The 20,013-nt window shown below is 53.2% G+C and overlaps 7 protein-coding genes across 7 annotated transcripts; 3 read left to right on the forward strand and 4 right to left on the reverse strand.

Moving 5' to 3' along the window:
- Positions 1 to 1,953: 1,953 nt before the first annotated feature.
- On the forward strand, positions 1,954 to 3,694 carry KVR01_010369 (uncharacterized protein; the record flags this gene model as incomplete). The annotated part of the gene is made up of 2 exons (XM_044788422.1): positions 1,954 to 2,551; positions 2,628 to 3,694. The coding sequence occupies 2 exons, from the start codon at positions 1,954 to 1,956 to the stop codon at positions 3,692 to 3,694; spliced, it is 1,665 nt and encodes a 554-aa protein (XP_044640528.1).
- A 1,941-nt stretch (positions 3,695 to 5,635) lies between these two features.
- On the reverse strand, positions 5,636 to 6,566 carry KVR01_010232 (uncharacterized protein; the record flags this gene model as incomplete). Its single annotated transcript, XM_044792680.1, has 2 exons — positions 5,636 to 6,322; positions 6,390 to 6,566. 2 exons carry the CDS (start codon positions 6,564 to 6,566, stop codon positions 5,636 to 5,638), a joined length of 864 nt encoding a protein of 287 aa, XP_044640391.1.
- A 2,952-nt stretch (positions 6,567 to 9,518) lies between these two features.
- On the reverse strand, positions 9,519 to 10,850 carry KVR01_010664 (uncharacterized protein; the record flags this gene model as incomplete). The annotated part of the gene is made up of 2 exons (XM_044790579.1): positions 9,519 to 10,358; positions 10,422 to 10,850. 2 exons carry the CDS (start codon positions 10,848 to 10,850, stop codon positions 9,519 to 9,521), a joined length of 1,269 nt encoding a protein of 422 aa, XP_044640823.1.
- A 2,103-nt stretch (positions 10,851 to 12,953) lies between these two features.
- Positions 12,954 to 13,984, forward strand: KVR01_010621 (uncharacterized protein; the record flags this gene model as incomplete). Its single annotated transcript, XM_044793434.1, has 2 exons — positions 12,954 to 13,819; positions 13,932 to 13,984. Exons 1-2 carry the CDS (start codon positions 13,084 to 13,086, stop codon positions 13,982 to 13,984), a joined length of 789 nt encoding a protein of 262 aa, XP_044640780.1. The 5' UTR covers positions 12,954 to 13,083.
- Positions 13,985 to 14,121: 137 nt separating this feature from the next.
- KVR01_010713 (uncharacterized protein) lies at positions 14,122 to 14,443 on the reverse strand (the record flags this gene model as incomplete). Its single annotated transcript, XM_044789859.1, has 3 exons — positions 14,122 to 14,153; positions 14,206 to 14,330; positions 14,391 to 14,443. The coding sequence occupies 3 exons, from the start codon at positions 14,441 to 14,443 to the stop codon at positions 14,122 to 14,124; spliced, it is 210 nt and encodes a 69-aa protein (XP_044640872.1).
- A 1,126-nt stretch (positions 14,444 to 15,569) lies between these two features.
- KVR01_010486 (uncharacterized protein) lies at positions 15,570 to 16,059 on the forward strand (the record flags this gene model as incomplete). The annotated part of the gene is made up of 4 exons (XM_044788357.1): positions 15,570 to 15,609; positions 15,701 to 15,725; positions 15,755 to 15,888; positions 15,965 to 16,059. 4 exons carry the CDS (start codon positions 15,570 to 15,572, stop codon positions 16,057 to 16,059), a joined length of 294 nt encoding a protein of 97 aa, XP_044640645.1.
- A 1,351-nt stretch (positions 16,060 to 17,410) lies between these two features.
- On the reverse strand, positions 17,411 to 19,932 carry KVR01_010414 (uncharacterized protein). Its single transcript, XM_044784957.1, has one exon. The coding sequence runs from the start codon at positions 18,949 to 18,951 to the stop codon at positions 17,470 to 17,472; it is 1,482 nt and encodes a 493-aa protein (XP_044640573.1). The 5' UTR covers positions 18,952 to 19,932; the 3' UTR covers positions 17,411 to 17,469.
- Positions 19,933 to 20,013: the final 81 nt, after the last annotated feature.

Genomic DNA, 20,013 nt, shown 5'->3' on the forward strand with positions numbered 1-20,013 from the left:
AGTATATATAAAGATACATTAATTAACCAATCCGTATATGAGATTCAAATTCTAACTAATCCCCATTCGAGCAATATTTTGTTGGATTGTACAGTAATAGAGAAAGCTCCGCTCGTCGTTGCCCTTCCGCTTCTCTCCAGGACAACTCCTCGCTACGCTTAACAATAGAGCTGGTGGTGCCCCTGGGGGGGTTGGGGGTAAACAACGGGGATCTCTACATCTGTACTTTGGGAAAAGGCGTGATGGCACCGTCAAGAACGATGTTGATGACGGCTGATGCGAAGACTTCTTTGGTGATGTCGATGCAAGTCCAGTCTGCTTCCGCTTGGCACCTGTGAAACTGGTACGACATGGGTTTTGGGTTGGCAGGCGGGCCAATGCTGCTATGATAAAGGAGGCTCCGTACCCGGCCGACAGCGCAATGAGGAAATATACCTAGAACCGCCAGCAGATAGAGCAGCTCGCCCGCCAAGTACAGCTGACACATATTAGCATGACTGGTGAGCATGTACTCAAAGAAACAGATGCTCCTCCAGCATCCAGATTATCCCGACTTAGCCCATACCGGACCGGACCAGGTAGTGGACTTGTGATATCGAGCGGTAACACCAACAGACCCCCAAGGACGAGGACCGACCACTCGTCCCAGCCCAGCCGGCCGCCAAAGTACGGCGTCCGCGATACGAGGCGGGGCACCTGGACGGACACCAGCGAGAACGGGGAAATGGTCCACATGGCAACCTCGAACCGCCGCGTGACGGGGCGCCGCACGCGACTGACGCGTGCCGTTGGGTTTGAAGCACGTCGGCTGTGCGGCAGCTCTCGACGAGGCAGGGTGACACGGCGGCTGCTATCGACTCCGATTCAGACAGATTAGGTCATGTTGGTTGCGTTATCATATGGTGACTCGATGACGGTACAGGTAATAAGATGCTCGTGTGGTACCCGGGTCGAGGAAAGAGAAGGTCACCGTGCTACTAAACAAGAAGACTGCGGTAGTTATGGACGAGAGCATATGGTTGGTTTAACTTCTAATCGCAGCTGGTGTGTCAATTTTTGGTGGGTGCTACGGCAGAATCCGTCTCAAGAGTGGGAACAGTTGATCTGAGAACCTTGGAAACTGGCGGGGACGCCTACTTTAACTGCTTAGGTGTCTGAAGTGTTTCTAAATGGCCTGGCGCTGCAAAACTTCGGGTCACACTGGCAGGACTTGACTACCTTGGTACCCAAGAAGCGAGGCGTGTTGTGTTGTGCAGTGAGATACTACATATGTGCGCCGAAGGGCGTCTAAGGCTTTCCCAGATCTAACCCCACTGGTTTATCAAACGCAAGGTTCCCTGTGAGATGAGGGTCCCAGCCCCTTGCTCACGAACTTGGCGATATCCCTCTAGTCAGCTGAGTGCTGGTACACGAAAAGGGGAAATGCCACAATTACTTGGCAAGGAAATGTGGCAGCTGCGAGTAAGCATTGGCTTGTCAGTTGGTCAGCAACTTCACCGCAGCGAGCAAGATCAGATCCACCTCAATTTAAGGTGAGAAGCGACTCCGGGCGTCGGAATTCCAGTTGGTCCACCTGGGCAGACAGGGAGAAGATTGGCTGCATAATGTACGGAATCTCAGAAAGACCGCACATACATATGCACGGAGAAAGCCTCAGAACCAACCGGGGCAGATCGTATCTTGTTGGGTAGATCTAGCGTGTCCAACGATTCCTTGAATCACTAGGTCTTACAAGTCCCTGATGAAGCTCATAGCTCGCACAATCCCACGTGGCCGGCCGTTCCGGGTCCCTTGGATTCCAGTCGGTCTCGACCGATTTATTATTTAGACTTGCAGCTTTTTTGATAGGGTCCGGACCAGTCCCAAAGTCGGAAATTCTATACCTAACTACACATATAGGTAGTATTTGAAGAATTACCTCATGACCGCCACATACAGGAACCCGACACGAAAATGGATCTCCAACTGGGACTGGCCTCGGTGATTGTTGGCATCGGGCTACATGTGGTGCTCTTCCGACACGGGGAATGGCACCTGTTTGTTTACAAGTTCAAGTTCATCCATATACTGGCCGTCCTACTGCTCATCGTTGTCGGTGTACATCTCACTATTCCTGGGAAAGGGTGGGCTCAAGATGCGAGCGCTGCCTCCTGCCTGGTAGCAGGCCTCGTGTCCGGAGTATGGTCAAGCATGCTTGTCTATCGCGCGTTCTTCCACCGCCTTACTCGGCAAGGATTTTCGGGCCCCTTTGTGGCTCGGCTTTCTCAATTCTACCAGACCTCCCTCGCTGCCAAAAACCTGCGGATCAGTGACGAGATCGAGGTTCTGCACAAGAAATATGGTGATATAGTGAGGATAGGCCCTCAGGAGTTATCGGTCGCAGATCCTAGGGCAATGGTGGCAATTCATGGTACCAACACGAAGCGGACGGCGTGTACGAAATCAGTTTGGTATGACATGCTATATCCCGGAGTCAGCCTGCAAACGGAGAGGGACCGCCAAGTTTATTCGCTACGGCGCAAGCCCTGGGACCAAGCTTTTAGCAGCAAAGGTTAGGAGTCGAATTTCTGCACGGAATCCATCTACCTAGGTAATGCCTGATTCGATATACTGACTTGTCACTACAGCTCTTAGCCGCTACGAGGACCGAGTAAACCGCCTCGTCGCACAACTGATGGGGGGCATCAAAAACAACCAGGACCGGCCATTCAATGTATCGCAATGGTTTGGCTTTTGGGGATTCGATCTCATGGGCGAATTGGCCTTTGGCGAGGGCTTCAAGCTGATGGACAGGAACGAGGAGGACTACTATTACAAGACAACAGCCCGGTTCCTGCCGATGATATCAATCTTCGGCCCCATACCGTGGCTGTTCCCAATTATCAAGCGCATCCCGATCCTGAACAGGGAGTCGAACGAATTTGACGAGTTTCAGGCTGGGATGTTCTGGAAGCGGTTCCGGAGCGAACCAAAAGAGCCCGATATCTTTGAGTGGATCGTGCAAGACTACCGCAAGATCACGAACCCTACAGAACAGGAGACAACCAACGCCAAGTCCGACGTGGGCTTGATAGTCGTCGCCGGGAGCGAGACAACACGGCTGAGCCTGACGATCCTCTTCTACAACTTTGCCTGCCACCCACCCACCTACCGAAAGCTCCAAGAGGAGGTGGACACCTTCATGCGGCAGCAAGGCGCCCCATCCCCCGACGCCGTGGAGAACTCCGCGCTGTCCAAGCTTGAGTACCTGCAAGCCTGCATCGACGAGTCCCTCCGGTACATCAACCCCAACCCGTCCGGGCTCCCGCGCCAGACGCCCCCCGAGGGCCTCTGGGTCGGCGGGCGCTGGATCCCGGGCGACGTGAACGTGCGGACGGCGAACAACCTCATCATGCGGGACCCGCGCGCGTTCGTGAGGCCGGACGAGTTCATCCCGGAGCGCTGGACGACGCGGCGCGGCGAGCTGGTCGTCGACGCGTCCGCGCACATGCCGTTCTCGGCGGGGCGTTTCTCGTGCCCCGGGAAGCAGCTCGCGCTGATGAACCTGAGGCGTGTGGCGGCGCTGATTGCTCACGGGTATGATGTTGCTTTTGCGCCAGGGCAGAAGCCTGAGGACTTTACCGGGGGGATGCTGGACCATTTCACGAGGGGTGTGCCTAAGCTAGATCTTGTCTTTACGCGGAGGAAGGCCTAGGTGGGGCAAGAGAGCCAGCCTTATTATGAAGAATGAAGTCACATGGAATGTGCTTTTGTTAGTACTTGCTGGAACAGTGGCCTCCTATGTTTGGGATAGAGGCTTTGGGTGGGATTTTAATAAACGACTCGGACATGGATTGGTGTGGAGTTCTCTGTCTTGCAACAGTATATCTAGCATAATGGAAAATGCACAGAAAAATGAGGCTTCCTGAAGACCTAGAAAACCGTGACACACGGATATGATGGCCTACGGGATACTATCACTTGGCTTCCTGGATAATAAGAGACAGATCTTCCTTGGTGTTCTTACTGGCTAAGTACGCGACGACAAAGCAAAGCAATAAACAGCCGACCGTTCGTGGCCTCCGGCTGGGTGATTATAGAACCAAGAGATTGGGTAAGTGAGATCATCAATGATCTTCACAGACCGGCGCATTGCACCAATTCCCAAAGCGGCATTTTTGATGTCCGCCAGGATGGGCCCACACGCTTTGGACCGTAGCACTGCCCTTTGATCGCCGCAGGGGTTCTTGACGGGCAACGACTTGAGCTTCTGTGGGCTGCCCGCCTAGAGGGAGCGAAAGTCTAAGGTGGCAGGGTCCAGGACGGAGCCTTCTTCTACAGTACGTGACGGCGTTGAAGTTATCCGTCCGCCAAGTCTGTTCGGCAACTGATGGACAAGCACTCCATGCGTACAGCGTCCTCGCGGCGGTCTTTAACGACGGGTACGCATATTTACTTTGCCCAGGGCTGAAGGCAGCCCAGCCGTGATGCCTAATGCCCGTGCCTCGCAATACTGCTATATCCATCGTCAGCATCCGGGTCGGCAGTCAAAGTTTTCCGCGCGGCAGAGACATTGTCAGTAACAAGGGTCACCCCACGATGATGCAGCCTTCCAACATTTCTAAAACATAAAATTGAAGGATAGCGTCGCACTGAGTCGAACATTCCACCAGAGACGCCTTGCAGCATGTTGTGCAGCGAAATGTTTGTTCAGTTGAGTTTACGCTCCCACGTTTCAGATTGCCGCGACCTATCGGTGAGCTTGACGACACAAGCCAAAACCATCTACACCTTGGCCTTAGCATCTTATTTTATGATCGACACAGCGTGCAGGCGACTCAACCAGGAAAGAAAGCATCGGCAGCGGCAATCAACGTTTTCCGATTTACGCTGCAGGACATCATGCACGCCCATCTCAAGTTCGTTGGGCGTAATGCGACCCTGCCAGACGTCATGCCCTCAACACGCGCGATGCAGGGGGGGCCCACAAGCGAGGACAGGCGAAACGAACGGTGGTCCCATGCTGGCCTCATTCAACATGTCGACGGGTCTTACCGCAAAATGTTACTCTGCGGCACTGACGACCTTGTGTCGTACCAGGCCCCGAGACGGCTAGCCTCCTTTCGAGGAGGCGATTCGGATGAAACCCTGCGGCAGCAGAGCCAGACAGGACCCTGACTGACGCATCAACTGGTTCTTATCCCAAGAAGATGACCTGACAGGTTCGGGCGGCTCTAGGCTGTAACACTACTCTATTATTGGTCCATTTTGTCAGTGCGAAAGAGACAACCTCGGATAAATTGACTGGCAAATTCATGGCCTGCCATCGGTTACACACGGTGTTATGACAAACGATGTAGGCAGAATCCAGTTAACATAGTTAGCAATGAGGACTTTGTCATCGATATTAATCCTTCCTATTTTTCGCGTCTAAAAAGGCAAATACTGATTCCGCTTCGCTGAAAATGCCATGATACATACAGGATCGTAATACGTAGGTATCAACAAAGAATTGAACAACGAGATGGATATATGTGCAACCTTCGGAACATGTGCATGTGAAGCGTATCGCACATCAAGTGCGGTGATCGTATTGTTCGACAAAAGAGAATGGCCCCTTGCCCGTGTCTTGCATCTCAATGCCTCCCCCTCCAGCTTACTTGCCGAAGAGTCCGCCAAAGAGGCCACCGAAGCCAGGGGCCGCACCGCCTGCAGCCCCTCCAGCCGCACCGCCCGCAGCCCCGGCAGCCCCTCCGGCCGCGGCCCCGGCAGCCCCTCCGGCAGCACCACCTGCGGCAGCCCCGGCCGCACCGCCCGCGGCGGCACCCGCGGCAGCTCCTCCGCTAGCCATGGCCTTCTTGGCCATCTGGGCGAGGAAGGCCCCGGACTCGGGGGCGTTGACGCCGTACGACAGGTGGGCCGCGGTGATGGTGAGGGTGTTGTTGCAGACGAGATCGCCCGGGGCGCAAAAGACCTTGGTCTGGGCGGCGGGGTACCCGGGGATCTGGCGGTTGTCCTGCGCGGCGCGGGTGAAGCCCCAGACGACGACGCCGGCGACCTTGGCCTGCTGCGCGGCGGGCATCGCCTGGATGGCGTTGTCGATGACGGCGGAGCCCTGGCTGTAGCCGCCCATGACGACGGTCGTGTCCGGGCACTTGGACATGGTGAGGTCCATGATGTCGAGCGCGGCCTTGATGGACTGGGCGTCGGTGTTCTTGGGCTGGAAGTTGGGCGCCAGGCCGGCTGCGTAGCCGTCCTCTGTGCCTATGCCCTGGCAGGCCACCTGGTCGGCGCCGAGGTTGGCCTTGAGTGCTGCGCATGTTGGTGGGCCGACGATGGTGCCCTGTGAAGTGCCTGCGTTAGCCATCGTCACCATGCCCCGCCAGTCTCCCGAGAGGAATGTGTCTTACCATGTTCGAGGTCTCGGTGGAGCCACGGGCCATGATGAAAGTGACCGGTTTGCAGTTACCATCCTTGACGTCGTTGGCAACTATTCCAAGTTGACGAGCCTCGAGGCTGGAATAGTCCCTGGGGGCTGCGGCAACGGCGGTGACGCCGACAAGAACGCTCAGGACGGTGCACTTCATTGTGTACGTGGTTGGTCGTGATATTTGGTTATGATTGCCAGATTGGGGAGGGCTGCTTCTGAATATGAAGTGAAAGGGGTCCGGCCAATGTATAGATTGAAGATGAAGTGAAAAGGGCCCGGCCAATATATAGTTCAATGAGTATTCTGCTCGTCAGTGATCCGAAGAATCTTCCATTTGAGTAACGGCGGGTGGCGTTCGCTACCCTTTATACCGCCAGCAGACATGTTCGTTCTAAAGATGTTCTACAAGACTTCAGATGACCAAGTTGACAGTCGGTTCATGTAGACATGCTCGCAAGACCAATCGGTTTGACTGGTGAGAAAATGTTGGGACGAAAACCGAATTTGGACAATGTCCCGACCCGAAACATCGCACGCACTCCTGACGCCCCCCTACTTGACACGTGTGGATACCACCACCAGTGCCACCACGAAAAAGACGAAGACGAAGCCCGGCATTGTCCCAGAAAGTCGGAGAGGTGCCAAGATCCAGCCGAACTATGCAAAAGCCGCTAACTTGTCCCGATCCAGAAGATGTCACGAGTGGCTGGTGCCGTCCTACCAGCCTGGCTGTCGAAACGAAACGGTTCCTTGGACTATTCGGCCATCGCGAGGACGATCCAGCCTCGCACTTGAGGTGCCTTGGCGTGTTCCTCAAGGGCACACCAAGAATAAACCTGCTCGGCAGACATTCCTTCGACAGCACGGCCTAGAAGCCGTCCAACCCCACAGCCGTGTAAAGGAAACAGCGCTACACACGCAACTGGCAATACAATGTCACTTTTGACGCGGGCTGCTATCCACTGACGTATCCTCCTCGTCTCAAGTCTCAATGACACCATTCCCACCCTTTCCGTCAGTTCTCTCATTGGTGCTTTAACAGTTCGAATGGTTTAGAGCACTTGCGCGAACGGATAACGGCTAGATCTCTGATCACAACCCGCCCCTCCATCCCCATAGATCCAGACACATTAATGACCTCATAAATGGCAGTTGAGGGTGTAGAGGCGGCACAAGGCATGAATCTGGCACCAGACACACTTCGATCGACCACTACACATACTCATGTATTGATCGAGCGGCCCTTGTTGCTAGCCAAAACCCCAGGCCTGCACCAACAGGCCTGCGGAGAATAATACTAGCAAGTCTGAGGTCTGCGGGCCCTCGCTCCGCATTCCCCCATGCAAGCTGGTGATCCGGGGGGCTCCACATAACCCAACTAGACCGGTTGCCTCCTAGCGCAGAGCATCAAAGAAGAATTCCCATGCGTGCGACCACCAGCGGCCCAGCCGGGCGGGTCCCGGGGCAGCCTCGAAACGTGCTAAGCCCAGGCTGCGCACTGGAGGGGAGCTTGGAGGGCAAAAAAAAGAACGTGGGCTGACGGCGGCGCCAAGTCTAGTAGTAGCGGCACGGGTGAAGAACACGGCTGCCGACTCCACAATGGTGATCATACAGAACGGGGTCCTGGCAGCTGTGGATGGGAGGGTTGCGATTTGGGCACATGTCGGTGCATGGAAACTACCTGACGGCATATACTTGCCCCACCCGCTTGGCTTGGGATCCACCTATCTATGCGCCTCTTGTCTTACATCCCAAGAGGACATCAGTTGGACCTCGGCAATTTCTCTTTGGGCTGGTGGCGCAATATTGCTCCTCCTGTCTCACTGACGATGCAGCCACGATGATGGAGTGACTATTCACGCTTTGAGAAGCAAAATTCTTGGGCAGAGAGCGGATGGTTGTCGTCCGATTTTACCTTAACGAGTATGGCGGCAGTCTATGTCTTTTAGAATGTGCTCATCCTAACTCATATTATCCGTCGTCAAGACAGTCCACGAGGACATGTCTATTAATTCAGCTTCACAGTCGGGATAGATCTAATTGCATCTGTAGACACCTTGTAGTTTTCACTGTGGAGCCCATTCAATGGCTTTATCGAGGATCCCGACATCCATGATGTGTTTTGGCTGCATGAAATGCGATTGGACGAGTCTGTTGTGGCTCGGCGGCGTAGAAATTCCAAGGCTGGTTAATGACTTGGGCGTTTGGGCGTTACAAATTAGTAAATTGCGGTCAATATTGGCCTCAAACCGAGCAGAGATGACAGAGAGCCAGAAGAAGGGGCATACTCGGCGGCCAAATTCACAGCACAGTGTTGGCACGAATGGTAAGCGCACCCAGCTGTACGAAAAAAGGAGTCAAACACTGACACGTCTCTACCTAGATACCACATATGCACCAAAAGGGTTCTCATTCTACGTGCTACCCAACGCAGATTTCAGTAAAGCTTTCTTCGAGGGATCCCAGACTACTAGTACAACGACCGAGCGAACACTGAAGGCCAAGTGATACGTGCAATCGGCTTGTACGGAACTCGACCATAATGCTAGTATCGCAGTATCGCAGATGTTGACGACATCGTTTGACTGACGGGCCTCTGACGTCTGATCAACAAATTCAAACTAATTCGGCGTTCGTAGTCATTCTACGAAAGCCTCGCTGTTCTACGTGGGTGATGATGTACATCACGACATACTACTCGCCACCATACAGCTTTCTTATGAGCTCACAAAAGCTGGCATAAACGCCGCGACATACTAACGGCCGACAAGATAGCACATACGGCAATTTCAAACCTTCTCGTCGGGATGATCAAAAATTGGTGGCAATGACGGGCCGACAAGACGGCAGAACACGTCAGGCCGATGCTGAACGAACACGAGCGCACACCCGCAAGTATTCGTATTCTATTTGGGATGAAGGCGCCGAGGGCCCATGACTGCAGAGACATCGACGTCACCAGACACTGACGTCAAACTCCCGAGATGTACACAATTACGATATGGATTGTGGCGGACGGATTCACATGCAAGCGGTGCACATCACCTGCACTGATCTATTGACTTCTGGATTAGCTGAAAACTATGAGGACAAGGCCAGGTCAGGAGAATTATCGAGCTGTATAGAGCGTTTGCTGGTGAGTCCCATCCCCAGGTACGCTGCCCACAATCCACTGCCTCCCATCCAACATGCTCGGATCACCCATAACCCATTCATGGAGCTCCAATACGTAGCCATCCACCTTATACACATGCCCCGTCTCAATATCACCCCCAACCTTAATAGCCACGACCTCACGAGTGGTGTCAATAACGTCGCGACAGAGAATCACATGCGTACCACGCATTCTCTCCTCCGTGAACTTGACAGAGCTCGTCCCGCCAACTTGGATGACAAGTCCCGGCGTGTCTGGGAACTCTATTGTACCGTAGACAAGAAAACAAGTCATGCCATGCACATTGAGAATATCCCACTCTTTGCACTTGTAGTTCTTCCATTCAAACACGGCTCCAAAAACTGTCGCCCCCTCTTCTGACCATGAAAGCTCCCTTCCACGGACAAATGCGGAGATCCTTTCCAAGTTCTTGAAGGGGCCGTATCCAGAGTCGCATTTGGGAAGCCAGCTCAGTCCGGGGAGATCATTGATTGTGGATGAGGCAAGTTGTCGCTCAGTGATCATCCCAGCCCTCCTCAGTTTCTCCAGCATTGTGCGCCAGCTGATGTTGTACTCGACATTAATACTGTCCCCTCTGTCGCATAGTCCGAGGAGACCGTATATATGGTCCTCATCCCTTGAAGCATGCCTGTCCGTGATCATGGTCAAGGCCTGCTCAAAGGGCATGAGGATCTCGCCAGCCGAATCTAGCTCCTGGTACTGCTGTTCGCCACCGAAGACGGTCCTTAAGATGCTGAAAATCTCCGTTCCGTTTTCCCCGTCTTGCCTTCTGAACTGCCGAGGGGGAACGACCGTCGGAGCTCTCGCGTTCCAACGGTAAGACCCCCATCCACCTACCCATTCGGGGTCTGTGGGATCACCCGTATATCTCTCAGAAAATGTCTCCACGAATGAAACCAACTCCGATATATAGTCTCCATCGACCAATTGATCCTCGATGGCGTACACGACCTGGCGTGAGAGTAATGCTTCCTGAAGAGTCCATACTCTGGTGGCCCACTTGCAGCTGAATAGCGATTTCAGAGCTGCCGAGTTCTGTTGCACCTGCTGGTATGCAGACAGGATCGCGCCACTGTGTTGGGGCAGACACTCGAACGTTTGAACGCCAGGTCCACACAGAACCACGCAACCACTCGCTCCTGTGTAGTACTCCCGCATTCGAGGGATCTCCAATTCTTTATCCGCATCATTCCTTTGGACTATGCACAGTCTGTCGACCCAGAAGTATCGGACGCCGAGCCTCTGGGACAGCTTCCGAAGCTTCATTTTCAGGCCGCTGTTCTCTGGCCACTCTTCCCAGCAGTACGACAAGGCTAGATAGTGCTTTGGCTGGATACCAGATTTGATGGATCCATCGTGGGCATCATATAGTCTGGTTGGATGAGAGCTGGCAACTCTATGCTGACACTGGAGCACTACGTCTTGGGCTGCTGAGCGGATATCGCTGCACCAAGACTCATGCAGAGCCAGCTGGGGGTTCGTCTGGGGGTTCCTTCCTTTGTAGATTATACGGTCAACTTGATCGTCCATTTTAGCCAACAGTGAATGTAGTTTGATCTCCGCCCGTGGGCTTCCAGCTGCTGTCGGACCCTTCTCGAGGACCGTACACCCATGTCGTCTATGGCTGTTTTGGCAAATAGCAACTGGGCTAATGTCGACCATGCCGTTCACGGCTATATCGCAAATGACTTGTCTTGATGGCCAATGCATGGCTAGGCTGTGCACCTCCTCTTCGACATCTGCATGTGACAGCTTCGCGCAGTGAGAGGCCGGCACTGGGCAGAGAAGCATGAGGGAATCTCTGTTCGCTTCTTCACCTAGTTCCTTCAGCTCCACAGTAGTCATCCCTTGGATGATCTCCGAAACATCGTGCGCTTCATGAGCCTGGTGCGGAAAGAGGCAAGCATATCGTCTCTGCGGCACGTACTGTATGTAGTAGTCGCTGAGGGGGATGGTAGTATCTTTTGTATGTCCCTTCACAATCCACCTCAAGATCTCGAGCTGTTGGAGGTTGCATTTAAGCTCTCCGCCGCTTGTTTCCAGCTGCACATGCCATTTCCAGTCTGTATCGGCAAAGCATAAGGAGACTATGACTCCTTCATTGCTGTCATTTCTTTGAAGGTCTAGCTGGCACTCATCCCATGCTATTGTGCTTACACGACAGCCGGGTAGATGTCGTTTTTGGTGTGAATGAGGCAGGCGAGAGTTGGCCATGGTGTTCATGTTCATGATGAGACAGAATGTAATGGTGCTAGATCAGTAAGAGGTAGGCCTGTGTGCGACTGTGCCGGCCGGTAATGAATTGTATGATGATGAGTAAATGAACAAGAGTTTTCAGACTGGCACCGGAGGCATATCTTATAGTCATGGCCCATCCGCGGGACAGCCCAGGAAATGCACACACACACAGCTGGCGCTTGTTGATGCAGGTGTAAGCCGAGGCTCAGTTTCTATTATTCCACTTCACACCGTGACGTGTACTGCATATGCACCTGCAAATAATGGAGTCGGCGAGAGCCGTCAACTGCATGTCCCACTCCTAACACCTATGCAAGGCATTCAGAAGATCTTTCTTAGATCGGGTTTTACCGACTGCACGCCAAACAAAATTAGGATGGCTGGGCTGAACATTGAATTGCGGTAGACGAGCAATTGCTAGTTGCTGGACGACTCTAGCTAAACCGGTGCTTGGAAACGCAAATACAGTGATAACAGTTGCGGAAACAGGAATCGTCAGAAAAAGAAGGCATTTTGAGGGTGCCATTTGGCGAGTAACTACTCACTCGCTTTCCTGCAGTTGGTACCCCCAGCAGCAACTGAGATTCGTGTGACTGAGGCGTGGGCACAATGGTCAAGGATGGAGAATGTTAGGACGTCACCAACACGGCGGTGATTGTTTTGAGCCAACCAAAGCCAGCACCTCAGATATTGTACTGGCTGCCTACGGTACATTTGAGAACTCTAATTTATCTTTATCTTCATAAGGTGATCTAAGGAGACGTTTCCTTCACCCTTAACCGAAGTGAGGGGATTCCTAAGTCGATTTAACCACAACCCCTAGGCCACATACACTTAAATTATAACCTTAATAATTCATTATTAAGAGTAAGAGTGTTATACTATTGATATTATTAAATACTATATTAAAAATAACGATAAAATAAAATTATATTAATAATTATATTTTATTTAGTTATTAATAGAATTAATACCTCAAAGTTTAATGTAAATATTAATATCCTCTCTGACTAATTCTCGCCACCTGGGACCGATATCATCATACCTGTTTAAGCTCATATTGGAGTATACGAACAATTCTTAGAGGCTGCTCACATGTTGCATTCCGATGCGGGGCCGGGGTGGAGGACAGCACCACAAGACTCGGCACACAGTAGACGACGAGCCATCCGAGCAAGCGTCTTCATTCACACGGAACACAAGCATCCCTTCAGCCTTTTGCCCTGACATTAGAGCGTTACTGTTGACCGACGCCGTGATAATGGCTTCAGTCACCGGAGCCCTCGGCTTCAGCGATCCTCTCCCAGATGTCCGCTTCAAGTACCACGCAAACAACACGTCCCTCGACGTGATGAACATCACACAACGCAAACAAACCATCTCCGACGCAAGGGCCCTCGACCCGCCTCCCTCCCTCGACGTCGAGGGCTTCACCCTCGTGAGCCACAAGAGCGTAGTCCAAACCTTCCGCGACCAAGATGAGATCAGGCGCGTGCACGTCCCCGAGATCCGCGACCTCCTCCTAGGCCTCACGGGCGCCGACGAGGTCGAGGTCCGCGGCGCGGGCGTGCTCCGCTTCGGGGAGCGGAGCAGCGACTCGGGCGCGCTGAACAACTCCCGCCCGGCACGGTTCGTGCACGTCGACATCTCGGATTCGACGGCGGCAGCGTGGAACGCGGGGCTGCCGGTGCCCGAGGGGAGGCGGCTCAGGCGCGCCGCGCACCTCAACGTCTGGCGCGTGCTGACCCCGCCGCCGCAGGACGTCCCGCTGGCCGTGTGTGACGCGCGGAGCCTGGCGCCGGGGGACCTGCATCTCGCAGACGCCATGTTCGACGACCCTGACGGCAGCGGGAGGATCCTGCACTCGTTTGAGGGCCTTGTTGTCCGGCAGGGTGCGGGCCAGAGGTGGTGGTATTACTCGGACATGCGGACTGACGAGGTGCTTGTCTTCAAGACGAATGATACCGAGGAGGGGGTCGCGCACGCCGTTGCCCATGGTGCGTTTGATGACCCATCGTGTCCAGAAGAACAAGAACCGCGTGCGAGCCTTGAGATGCGTGGTGTTGCAATTTGGTATGAGTAGGGGATGTGAGTGATAATAGGTAAAAGGCATATCGTTTGGGGTACATATCCAGCGTTTCGGGGTGAAGTACGACGCTTAAAACGAATCTTGCGACTGAACAACACAAAAAAGACCGAGTTACTAGGAACAGGTCTATGCCAATCGATGACACTGTCTATATCACATTCCTAAGTGAACTTCACCGATTTCTGGGAGCCCATAACGTTGGGACTTGCGTCAAGTACCATCACACCCGTGTTTGTCGTAGTCTACTACGTGTCATTCCATATTCACTGATGCATTTTACATCCGGCCTAAAACTTGTGTTTACAGCAAGACTGCCAGAAACCTCTGTTATTGTAACTAAAGGGCCGGCCTGGTCGTTTAGTTCGTAGCACTTCCCAGACACTGGGGCACCGTGATATAGAATATCTCTATCGTTCTCACTGAGTAATAGATTTTGTTAGACACTCTACTTCCGCAGTTTCAGTATCACCGTGACGTGCCAGTCGCTGAGCGTGTGGTACCGGTTCAGCTTGACATGGTCCTGCGCCAGCATAGTGGCTCCTGATGCGTGCTCCGGGAACGCGAAGGCTGAGATGGTGAAGGTAGCGGCTGGCAGAATGAACCTCCCCGTCGCTTTAAAGTTTTTCGAGAAGGCTGATAGTGGACAGAGACACAAATTGTAGCGGTGTATATTTATGAGGACCTACTAGGATGGAATGTTGATGAGACGATGGCTTGAATCGAGACAAATCCATTCCTAAAGCTCCTGTTTATGCCTTCTATATATAATACTCGTAATGAGTAGCAAAAGCTGGAAAAAAGATCATATCATAGTCAAAAGCACTTCTCACTTCTGTGGTTTGTCCAACTTTCCTCCATCAATCATGCTGCCTGGAGAGATCGGCGAGGTTGAAGGCGTTGTAGGTCCGGTATAAGCCCAGCGGCATAGACCACATCGTCTGAGTCGAGCCCTCCGTGGCTTCCAAATGATTCATCGACCATTCCGCTCGAATTACATTTTGGAACGGTGTAGATCGACAGAAAGCCTGGCTTTGGCTGTTACATAGTCCTTCGGGGATCTTGACCGTCGCTCTTCCATATTGGGCATGTTCAAACGAGTACAAGAGGCATAAGCTTACTTTACGTTAGCAATCTTCTTGCCAGTAATGGGATGGCAGCGGCCGCTGCGCGCAGATCATCCTCAGCTGGTGGAGTCAGATTCTACCAAATTCCCAATCGATATACATATATTCCCCGCTTTCCCCAGGCTACCACAAGAGCTTTTTCTTTTACTACAAATCCATCTTCAATATATTGGCTTAGATGAATGCCTCCCTAGACTCTACATGCCCAGTGTGCAGGATCCTCGACTCACGTCATTTGCATTGTTCAGTGTACATGGTGTTCTATTACCACAATTCGGCAGCCTAGCTGTGATCAATCTGATTATGCCCCTGATGTGGAAATGCATGTGCTTTCAGTGATCAGAGCGCTAGTAGAACCACAGAGTGCCGTGAGCCAGCTTGGTCGATCAAATGAAAAGGGAATGGCGCACTTTGCTCGTCCGATTTGAATGAAGGCCGGCCATCCTCACTATCGAGTGCCCAAGTCTTGATATACAATCTCGAAGGCCCCTGGTAGGCCTCCCATCAGCTCGTAACAAGAACCCGTCATTCCACATGAGGCTCGTTCTTGCCGCGGCTGCACCCATCCTCCTCGGTCTCTTTTGTCATTACTTCGCCAACCCAACCCGGCTACGACCGCAACATACCTAGGTAGTCGCCGGCGGGGACCCGCTGCGCAAGTTGAGCCAAATACCGAACCTCTGATGACCGGTAAGGAAATCAATCCTCCCACCACCAAGCCTAGCATGTTGCTGTCGCAAAAAGGATCGCGACATCCTGTGCCACGCGGTCCCATCACCTGGCCACTGCTATGACCTCGACGGTCAGACTGGCGCATTTTCCTATAATACCGCTGGCTTTCTGCACGCCTGTCGTGAGTCTCGATTATTGTATCTGCACTCATGTTCCCACTGAAATAGGGTTTATGATTTATCTGCCTTGAATCACAGCTAACAAGGACGTCGGTTGCAATGGAAAGTCGCTACACATCAACAGCGGAGAATGTATGGAAAAGGGCGACTACAAATTTGCCGTTTTCCAATGAGCTATTTTCCATGTGTCGAGAGAACGGGTTCTTCTGTAAGTAAGTAGTTTTGAAAGCTCTTTCGGCATAGGGTCCCTGATAAACTCCTAAAAGTTGGTATAGAACTGACTGTTGTCATCGCCTCGCATCCTGCAGCATTTGAAGCATCTCTCGATCGTGCACTCCTAGGAGAGATTGAGCGTAGTAACACCGTGTTCAACGCGCGTGAGGTGTTTCATCTGATTGATCATGGGCCATCGTCTCTGTCTAAAGCAGTCTTGCTCTAGTGGGTGGGGCCATTAGGAGCTATCCCGGGGGGGGGGGGGGGGGCTATGTAGCCCGCATGTGCGTCAAGAGTCGGAGGCCACATGCCTATGACTCTGTTCTTTCATGGCCTTTCTGACGCTGCCTAGGGTAGATATTCGAGAGCTTAGCACTGTATGAATGGGTGGTCTGCCATCCGAATGCGAGAACGAAAACAGTGAAGCAGTCTTACGCTGATAGTGATAGTGACCCCAACGCCGCGTCCAAAAACAACTCCCTCCCCCTTTCTAGGATGAATATCATGGAGATGGTTCAATTTTTAATTGTGGTCTTTGCCAGGCCGCAACGCAAGTTGACCTGGAGGGACTGATTCTAAATGCCCAGACCAAAGAGATCCTGGGACCATACGATAGACACCGTCGTGTTTGAGCTTCTGTGCAAGGCTTGCCGCTGATTCATTATTTTAGCAATATCCTATTCACCTTGGTAAATGTCTTCTCAAACAATCCATACCTTGGGAAGCTGGCTTGTGGGAGGGGAAGGAGATCATGCCATGAAGATATTTGTTCTCAGAGATTAGCCTATACATGCTCATACTACAGCAGGTGGTTCTATGGAAGCTACTTTGTGGAATTTTGTCTTCTAGGGGATTCTCTTCCAAAAGGTACGCCTGTAGACATGTCGTATAAGAGGTTGTCTACAGGAGCTCATCCTCTAGAAGGTCAGGAACCTCTCTTTTAGGGGATTAATCAGTTATCTTATAGGAGGTCATTTTGGAAGATGCTCTCCTATAAAAGTATTTCTTTTGGCGAATCATCATTTTATCCCATAGTTCATTGGAAGGCTACCTTGTATCAGTTTATCCTGCAGAAGGCTAGATGGTTCTGTTATGTGAGATGATTCCGCCGGAGGTCAGGATTGTGTCTTTCAGGAGGTGAATCTGTGGAACATCGGGATGCTATCCCATGGGAAACTGTGCCATGGGAGGTTGTCCCATCCGAGGCTATGCCACAGAAGGGAAGCAAATAGCCTCCTGACAGGCTGGCTCAGGAGACTGTGAGGTTTTCACGCGGCAGGGTGTCACACACGAAGTTGGCAAGGGCTGATATCTAAGCAATGCCGTGAGCGCTTTCATTGATAGGATCCAGCAGGTCCTGTCCACACTACCTATCTACCCTGCCCCTTCAGCGCCCTCCTCGCCCGAAACCTCTCCCTAAACCGCCGCGCCGTGTCAACCCCGTGCACCAGCCCACCAGCCACGTCCGCACCGGCCCTCCTGATGTTCTTGGCAGCGACCCACTCAGTAGGAAGGGCCCGCATCGCCGTCTCAGGGAACGTGTACGTCGCCATGGGGTCTGCGCCGCCCTCCCCGCCAAACTGGAGGTTGCCGGGGCCGCCGACCTCGTCGTCGAGGAACAGGACGGGAAACACGCGCTGGGTGACCTTGGCCCCGCCGTCGACAAACTGCCCCTTCCAGCCGAGGATGGCCTTCTTCCTACGGCCTTTACCCGTCTTGTACTGCTGCCTCGGCAGGTCCCTCCACATGTCCGCCCGCGTGAAGTCCAGGTCGATGCCGATCTCCCGGTCCCAGTCGTCCCAGGGCAGCGGGGTGCACATCCACCATCCCTCCTGAGTGGCGTCCTTGTAGTATGCCTGGTAGATCTCACCCACGACGAGGTCCGTGACCCCCTGGAAACCAGTGTCGTGCTTGCTGCCCTCTGTGGTAGTAGTAGCCATGGCCTGCCCTGCCGGGAGGGGCTGGGGCTGCGGTGAAGGCTTGGGGCTGTTGATGGGGGTAAACGCCGCCTTGATGGCGGGCTCAGCGGCTCGTCCAGCTGCTGCTGCTGCCGCTGTAGTCTTGCGTCGCTTGGACGCTGGGTATCGCGGCTTGCTGAACACGCCGGAGGGAGGAGGAATGGTCGGGTCAGGTGATGACGCGAGAGAGACGGGGGATGGTGCGCCGAAGGGGCCCGGGCTGCGAGGTGGCTGAGCCGCGATGGACTTCAGGTTGAGCGCCTGCGTGGTGCTGGCCGGGCTGAGGCTGTGACCTTGGGCATCCACGGCCTCTGATGCGGGGTTGTCCAGCGTGAGCATCAGGTTCGACACGGGTCGAGTGGAGGCCTTGCGCTTCTTTGTGGTAGTTGAGCTGCTCGATATCGCAGCGTTTGTGTTTGTAGGCTGGCGCGCAGCCTCAGGCACAGGTGGCAAGTCGCCCAGGAAATCCAGTTGCTTACGCCAGATGCCCCAGAACTCGCGATCGGAAGCCATCATCTCCTCCTGCTGAGGTCGCCCGTGCTGGTGAAAGGCTTGTTGAGTTCCTTGTGCCAGTGTGTCGGCCAGGAACTGCTTCTCCTCGGTTGCGAATGCGCGGCCCCAACCTCGTATGGACCCTGTTGGGTTCTCACTCATGATCTTTTGCAGTCGTGCCTTAGAGTCCTGCCAGTATTGAACCTCGACGGAGTGCCATGCGTCCTCCATGGGCTGACTGGTATGTGTTCGCAGCTGCTCACGCCTCTTGTTGATCTCCTCCATTCGCATGCGTGCGTCTCTCAAAGTCGCAGCGATGAAACGCTCGGTCGGGGTGTTTGTAGTCGATCGACCATCAGCGCCATCGCCACCTGCATGTCGGGGATTTGAGAGCGACATCATTGATGGCCTCTGACTACGGCCTGCTGGCTTTCGCAAACAGCCGGTCGGGAAATGCTGATCAAGCTGTTTACTTGATAACTAAGATCTCTGTTAAGGTAGCTTGGGGATGACGACCAAGGAGATGCTGATGCTCGCAATGTTGTTGGCTACGTTACGAGTCGTCAACTGGTCGATGGGTGAAAGACTTAGGTGGTAAGGTCAAGGCGGTGGTACAGGTTGGTGCCACGTGACGGCAGAACCAACCTAATAAGGGTACCAACGTAGGAGGTTTAGGTGAAGTCGTTGCCAACAACAGCAGACGCAGTTGACGGTCAAGTAGGAGCAACGCAGAGCGCCTGGTTGATGCGGTAATGTGGTTGAAGTGGGTCGGGCGAGGTCAAACTAGGCTGTGGAGCCCAAGTGACAAATTTCTCACCGACCCGATGTAGCGTTTAACACGCGTTATTGCAGTAAATAACTGTTTTTTCGGGTGAATGACGGGAAAGGTAAACGGTTCAGGATGGGTGCAGTAACTTGTTCCTCGTTGGTGAATGCTGTTGTTGTGTGCAGTTGGCAGTTGGCAAGTGCCCACGCGTGCAATGTAATGTGTAGGTATCTGGTTGGGTGCAGCGAAGGTGGGCACTTGTTATTGTGGCAGGAGGCAGGGAGGCAGGAGGGAGGCAGGAGGCAGGCTACTAGTGGCATGTGAGTAATCCTTGGGGTAAGATGAGAAAGAAAGTTCCTTCTTTGGACTGCCACATGCTTCTAAAGTTCCGGCGGAAGCCACGACGCGCCCGAGCACTTTCCCGCTCTACCTCAATCTCCGAATAGCCGGGCTTAAAAAGGTGGATAGAGTGCAGTGCAATGCGGTGCAGTCAAGTGGAATGCAATGCAGAGGATGGTAAAGGCATGAAACGGGACCACGGTGAATGATGGGAAATTTCAAAAGATAGATACAAGACCGACCAGCCACTAAGGTTAATGCCCTAGGTGATACGGGACTATGACGAAGGGATTTTACAGGCGAGGCTTGTTATGATTAGTGTGGATCACCACTCTCCAATGCCATCCCCCCTCCCCCAA

This window comes from Diaporthe batatas, assembly GCF_019321695.1.
Source record: "Diaporthe batatas strain CRI 302-4 chromosome Unknown Contig00013, whole genome shotgun sequence".
In the NCBI taxonomy this organism is placed as follows: Eukaryota; Fungi; Ascomycota; class Sordariomycetes; order Diaporthales; family Diaporthaceae; genus Diaporthe; species Diaporthe batatas.

Bases quoted from the DNA above. Each gene is read 5' to 3' on its own strand.
- KVR01_010414 (XM_044784957.1), bottom strand. From the start codon at position 18,951: ATGATGTCGCTCTCAAATCCCCGACATGCAGGTGGCGATGGCGCTGAT.